The sequence below is a fragment of the Centroberyx affinis genome, unplaced genomic scaffold, assembly GCF_046629955.1.
Source record: "Centroberyx affinis isolate AG114_WGS23_722 - 3 ecotype Tasmania unplaced genomic scaffold, CSIRO-AGI_Caff_v1 ptg000771l_1, whole genome shotgun sequence".
NCBI lineage: Eukaryota > Metazoa > Chordata > Actinopteri > Beryciformes > Berycidae > Centroberyx > Centroberyx affinis.
Genome location: NW_027279379.1, coordinates 343,984 through 350,000, shown reverse-complemented (window position 1 = coordinate 350,000; position 6,017 = coordinate 343,984). Strand labels below are relative to the sequence as shown.

At 46.2% G+C, this 6,017-nt stretch overlaps 1 protein-coding gene across 3 annotated transcripts in view; it reads right to left on the bottom strand.

Annotated features, from left to right (window-relative positions):
• foxp1b (forkhead box P1b) overlaps positions 1-6,017 on the bottom strand; it is a 99,874-nt gene that overhangs the window by 3,026 nt on the left and 90,831 nt on the right. For all 3 annotated transcript variants that reach the window (XM_071520116.1, XM_071520117.1, XM_071520119.1), the window contains exons 12-17: positions 3,721-3,925; positions 3,420-3,496; positions 2,613-2,714; positions 1,210-1,331; positions 320-389; positions 1-105 (exon numbers count right to left, since the gene is read on the bottom strand). The exon at positions 1-105 is cut by the window's left edge and continues 62 nt beyond it. In XM_071520116.1, coding sequence (XP_071376217.1) covers positions 1-105; positions 320-389; positions 1,210-1,331; positions 2,613-2,714; positions 3,420-3,496; positions 3,721-3,925 — 681 coding nt within the window. The remainder of the gene's footprint in view (positions 106-319; positions 390-1,209; positions 1,332-2,612; positions 2,715-3,419; positions 3,497-3,720; positions 3,926-6,017) is intronic.

The window sequence follows — 6,017 nt, the reverse complement described above, 5'->3', positions numbered from 1 at the left end:
CGCTCCATTCATCTCCTCACGGATGGCGTTGGCCAGGGAGTTGAGGGTGGGACTTCCAATGGAAGCAGTAGTGTATAGAGGTATGTTGTTTTCTGCCATTGAAGCCTGAAAAGCAAAGCGCAAAGCATTAAATGCGAAACGGAAGAGAGCTGTCAGCACTTTCTCAGTCGCCCATCACACTGTACATACCCGCACATCCCCAAAAAACAAAGACTAGGCGACTGGGCGTACAAGGTGGAGACAAACTTATGTTTATCATTTCCTGCCTTTCTTCTGGAGTGCAGAGAAAGGTGGCTGAAGGTGGAGCGGTGTTTTTTACCTGGAAGGCAGCAGAGAGGGCCGGACCATAGCCCAAGCTGGTCTGAATGTTCTTCACTAAGGCTGGACTTCTGCAAACACAGAAATTACATTACAACCACAGACTCATATCTCACCTAGCATGCATTCCTACTGTTTAGTATCACATTGCATACAAAAGAAATCAATGCACTTAACTTTATGTAACAACTAAATACATTTACTGGTGTAGTAACGTGGATAATAAGGCTATAGCTCTAAGACGTTCAAATACCACACAACCATCTGAACACTTTGCAATTCACAGGAAGGAAGAACAGGTTGATGGAAGCAGATCTTGTGAAAGCATGATGGATGAGGGGCTAAACACGATGATGGGAACACTGAGGCAGAGCATGCAGGTGGGGCTTGGCCGTGGGAGCCGGCAGGGCAGGCGGAAGTGCTTACTGTACGAGCAGCTCGTCGTATTTCCGAGGGCGGCCTCGCTGTACGTGGCAGCCGCGCTTAAACTCCCCATCATCAACAGTCCAAAAGGACCCAAACTCATCCTCTACTCTCACAAAGCACTTATGCAGAGAAAGGTTGGTGCGAATGGCACCCTGGGAAAGCGAGCCAGCGGGGACAGCCAGATGCAGATGCAGTGATCGACAGGACAGAGGACGCACACACAGACAGACACGGGCACAAGGAAGGGAGGGAGAGGGTGAGGATCAAAATGAAAATAAGCATAAGGCATTGGGGGTTATGGGGCATCACCGAAGGGCTTCTGAAAGCATGGAGGGAAGGCACGCCAAAGCAAGCAGGGACTTTGGACGTTATGGCACACAGACAATGAGATGGAGCAGCAGCAGCCTCTTCCCATCAGTCAACAGTGAGACAGACGCCAGCCGGGGCCCAACAGGCCGGACCTACCCACTGATCTTTTGAGGCCGTCTCTTTTGGAACTCTATTTCGTCGACTGTCCACACAGCCCCTTTTACGTTTTCTACTCGCACAAAACACTTGTGAAGACTAAGATTATGCCGGACTGCATTCTGCAGTTGGTGCAAAAACAAGGAGAGAAAAAAACAAGGTTGCTATCAGTACAGTAAAAATATCATTTAAAAAAAAATTCATTTCAAAGCAGAAATATTTAGACAGGCACATGATTGAACCTGGATGTTACAATAATCAGATCAGGAATCTATTGGCAGTAAATGGTGCTAAAGTATCAAATGACTAAAACAATGCATAAATATTTCCTGGTTTCCATGGCAATACATTCTCATTTCAATGACATCCCTTTGCTTATCAGTCACAGAGCAGCAATTTATGATCAATCAATACAAATGAACAAAGATCTGGAAAACTAATGTTTAGACTGAAACAATTATTGGTCATTTTGGCTTGTCACTTTCAGTTACAAGTTGAACAAAAGTAGGGCTATTAAAAAGACAGCTGTATTCTGCTTTAACTTTTGGTTTGTTTAGTCATACTTTTATAGTATGCAGTTAACACTTTGTAAATCCACTGATCACTGAGGCATGAGAGTAGACCTGTATATATCATCCCTTTGTCATACCAGGAGCTATACTGAGTGCATATGGATATAGTAAGTGTGTGTGTGTGTGTGTGTGTGTGTGTGTGTGTGTGTGTGTGTAGGGATGTGGGATCCTGTGTTTATAACTCCAATGTGCCCCTATGGAAGGGCTGTCAGTAAGTGTGAGAGCTGACGGAGGACCAGTGAACAGTGAGAGGTTGGTATGTGTGTGTGTGTGTGTGTGTGTGGGGGGGGGGGGGGGGGGGTCTCCCAGCTGCATGTGGCAGATCAACTAAAGCTTATGAGGGCAGCCTTCAATGCTTCATCACTGTCTATCTCATTTAATCTCTCACTTTCCCTCCCTGTTTTTTTTGTGTTTGCTTTTAGTGTGTGTGTGTGTGTGTGTCTGTGGTCTAGTGGAAAAGAAAGTCTTCCTTGTTCTGAAGTGTGTGTGAGGGGCTCAGCCAGGAGTCACTGGCAAAGCGCTGCTATGTTAAACCAATGCCACCCACCACCAAAACATCCCCACACATTACGGGGGGATTGTTTTTTCTTTTTTTTTTTTTTTTACAAGAATGCACATTTTCCTCTCATTGGTTTTGCTGTGAGGTTCAAATGTTTGTGTAAAGGGCGGTTCGATTTGGAAAGAATAAGTGGTGTATTGTTATGAATTGGGTAAAGGTTCATTTATAAAGTTGATACGCCTGGCTATCATTTAATTCCCCCAACATCAACACAGCGTCTCCTTCCCCCCTCAGTATTAGTTTAAAGAAGTCAGGAAGAAGGGCGATATTACCTTCCACGTCGCTGCGTTGCGCCTAAAATATGCAAACATTCTTGTGAACCAGTTGTAGATTTCATTTAGTGTTAGCTGCTTTTCTGGAGATTCGAGGATCGCCTGGATGAGGAACAGTGACAGAAACAAACATTTACAATTTTGCTCCCTTCAAAAAATGATCAATAATTCACAGGAGGCACCTAGGTTTGTGTGTGTGCTCTGGAGAAAAACACAGACAACAGGAAAGCAACTGTCCGTGTGATGTGTACTCCTCGCTCTGTTTATGGAAGCCTCCTCCGTTTCTCATTCCAATCGGCAGATTTGAATATATTTTCTTTTGTGGGTGTAAATGAAGGGCAAGCGAAAACATTTCTCAGGCAGATTACAGGGCAGCAATTATGGCTGGCTCAGATTAATTCCTGAGATCCCAGATTACTGCGGCCCAGCGATAATTGACTGGCCATCTTAAAACAGGTTCATCCCTACTGTTGTGTGAAATGAATTTCATAATAATCACAGCCACTGAAATGCTTAATCAAAAGCAATTGTTATATGTGGCCGTTTTTTGAATCCCGTGCGCATTCTTGCACTCATTTGCAGATGGTTAATCTGCTCCTGCGCGTCTAAATTGTATTTGAAATTTAACAAGGAACGGGAGGAGAAAAAAAGTGGAACAGAAGTAGTTTGTGTCCACGCTGAATATTTATCTGCTATATTTCCTATTAAGCCTGGACAGAGTGGAGCAGAATAAGGGCCCTATTCCTTAAGTGACAGATTAAATGCATTGTGAGCAGCGCAGGGTGCGAGCACAAGTAGAGTCCTTACCTGTCTTATTAACGAGGCGTACGTGAATGGTGGTCTAACTTCGGCATTCATGTAAAACTCTTTGTTCTGAACGATATCTGTACACAGGGAACAAATACAAAGATTAAATACCTGTGTCAACATGGAAGTAAATGATCAGGTGTCAACAGTCAAGCTCCTGTCAGCAGCCACGGTGGCTGATAACACAATTACAGCGTGATTACGTGGTTGTGTGTCTATATTATGGTTTGTGAGCGTGGAGTTGACTGTGTTTGTGTGTGCACCTGAGTGAGTGAGTGTATATGCGTGCATTGTGCAGTACCTGGAGAAATGGGCATGTTGTACTTGTCTGAGTAGCGCCGTCGCATGGGGCCCACGCTGTGCAGGCTGTTGGCTGTGATGACGGAGTGGGTCTGGGACAGGGGCGTGAGGGGGGCCGTGGGCGTGGTGGGGGTCTGGGGCAGGCTCAGAGGAGGAGAGGCCTCGGGGGCCGACTTGGACAAGGTGACGCTGGACACCAGGTTGAGCTGGGGGAGAGGAAACCGAGACCGAGACCAAACAAACAGAGAAACACAGATAGACAGGGGCTCAGTTAGTCCGCTAATTACCCCTGTGTCTCAGACGGCTCATTGACTATGCATATCACAGCTCTAATTGCGGGCAGCCCCTGAGATGATCCGTGAACGTTCGCTAAATGTTCGGAAAACAACCCGCGAGCCCCGCTCCTCCGCTCTCCACCTCCTCTCCATTCTCTCCCTCTCTCTCTCTGTCTGCCTCGTCGGGCCAGTTCCCCGGTTCTCCGTTTCACCGCCTTTGTTTAATCTTTTGTCCCTCACACCCCATTTGGACAACAAGCCCCCCCCCCCCCCCCCCCCCCCCACCCACCCACCTCATCCTCCCTCTGCGGCTGGGCACGCGTGGCAGCCAGTGAGGGTGGAGTGTGGAGCGGAAGATGGGCGGCCCGAACAGCTCTGACAAATGACAGTGTGATTCTCACCTACCGCTGAGCAGCCCCGCTAATAAGGCAGCCAGAGGAAGCAGCCAATCTGGGCTAATTACAAGCTGGAATTGTATTGTGAGGACTCTAATTAGGAGCTGCTTATGGAGGTGATCTGATGATTAACTACTGTATCTGACTGACCTCCATCATCAGGGCCACGACGGCCGCCGTAAAGATGGCCCCACGGTATTTTTCGTGGAGAGCCGTGTGGAGAGAGGGGCTGGCTTCTCCACTGAGGGGGCTGCGTGTGCGGATGGGTGGGGCGGGCGAGGGGGAAGGAGGGATTTTAGTAATAATGGCTACAAGGTAAACTAATTACGGCAAGTGCTCCAAAGGTATAGCATGGCTTCCAGCAGCTGTGGCGGCTCCAAACCCAGTGCCAAGCCTCCATACTGGAGCAGCAGTCAAGTGGAAAATTCTAGCCTGACCCCATGCTCCAGCTATTAATTGGCAGGAAAACTAATGACACATATACATATTCCCACAAAATTGTTCTAATTGCTAATTTGCCGAAGGAGGCCAGTTTCCAAATTAAACATGACTTCAGACTGTGAGGAAAAGAAAGAGGAAAAAATACAGAGAGAGAGAGAGAAAGAGAGAGAGGGAGAGAGAGACCGTGGGCAGGACACATCTCATCTTTGACAATCGTTTGTTGATTGCGTTGAGCATATCAGATGTCTAATTTTTGCTGATAATGGCGCGGAGGTGACGGTCTGAGGCCAGACAGGTGAGAGTGAACAGACAGTGTTTAACATCTGACTCTCCACAACCACACTGATCCTCCGCTGCCGCCAAATTACATACCACCTCATTAACACTCATTACCCCGCCATCCCCACCCCCGAACACATACACACACAACACACACACACACACACACACACACACACACACACACACAGTCAGCTTGACAGGAACGTATATAATAAAGAAATCTAGAAATCCCTTTTTTTTTTTTTTAACTAAAGGTTATAGCAGATCAGTTTTTTTATTTTTATAATTATTAATTAGCATTTTTCTAGCTTAAATTAGGGACATTAATTTTCTGATTCTCCCATTTTAACCGACATGTGTCTAGCTACTTGCAATGTCTATTTACTGTACGTTTCAGAGGCTGAACTACGCCTTTTGGCAGAGTCTACCCAAATAATTTGGATTACTGCTGGGATGCACAAATGTGTACTGCGTCCTCACCAGCAGAAGGAGAAGGAGTGTTATTCTAAATCAAGAACCAAATAAATCACACTTGGGTTTGTGTGTTTCTGACACAATGCTATCAAAAGAATGGGGCCGTGGTGTTGACTTCTCTTCCTGTGGATTAGCAGGCTTTGTTTCATGTTTCATCCATATTCCCTGGCCATAAACACAGAGAGGCTTCAACAATAGGCCAGACAGGCTGGTAATAGCCTCGCCTTTGTTTGCCTCACCATTTGGGCTCACTCCAGTGCCTAGACAAAATGAGACTTCAGACAGAAATTAATTAAATGGTAATTGGTGATCTAATTATACTGGCTTTGACTCGGCAAGCTGCTAAAGAAAATAAACAAAAAGTCCCTCCTTAATTATGTATGGCGTAAAAGGTCAGATTTCTGACAAGAATGCTTAGTGACACCGAGTGC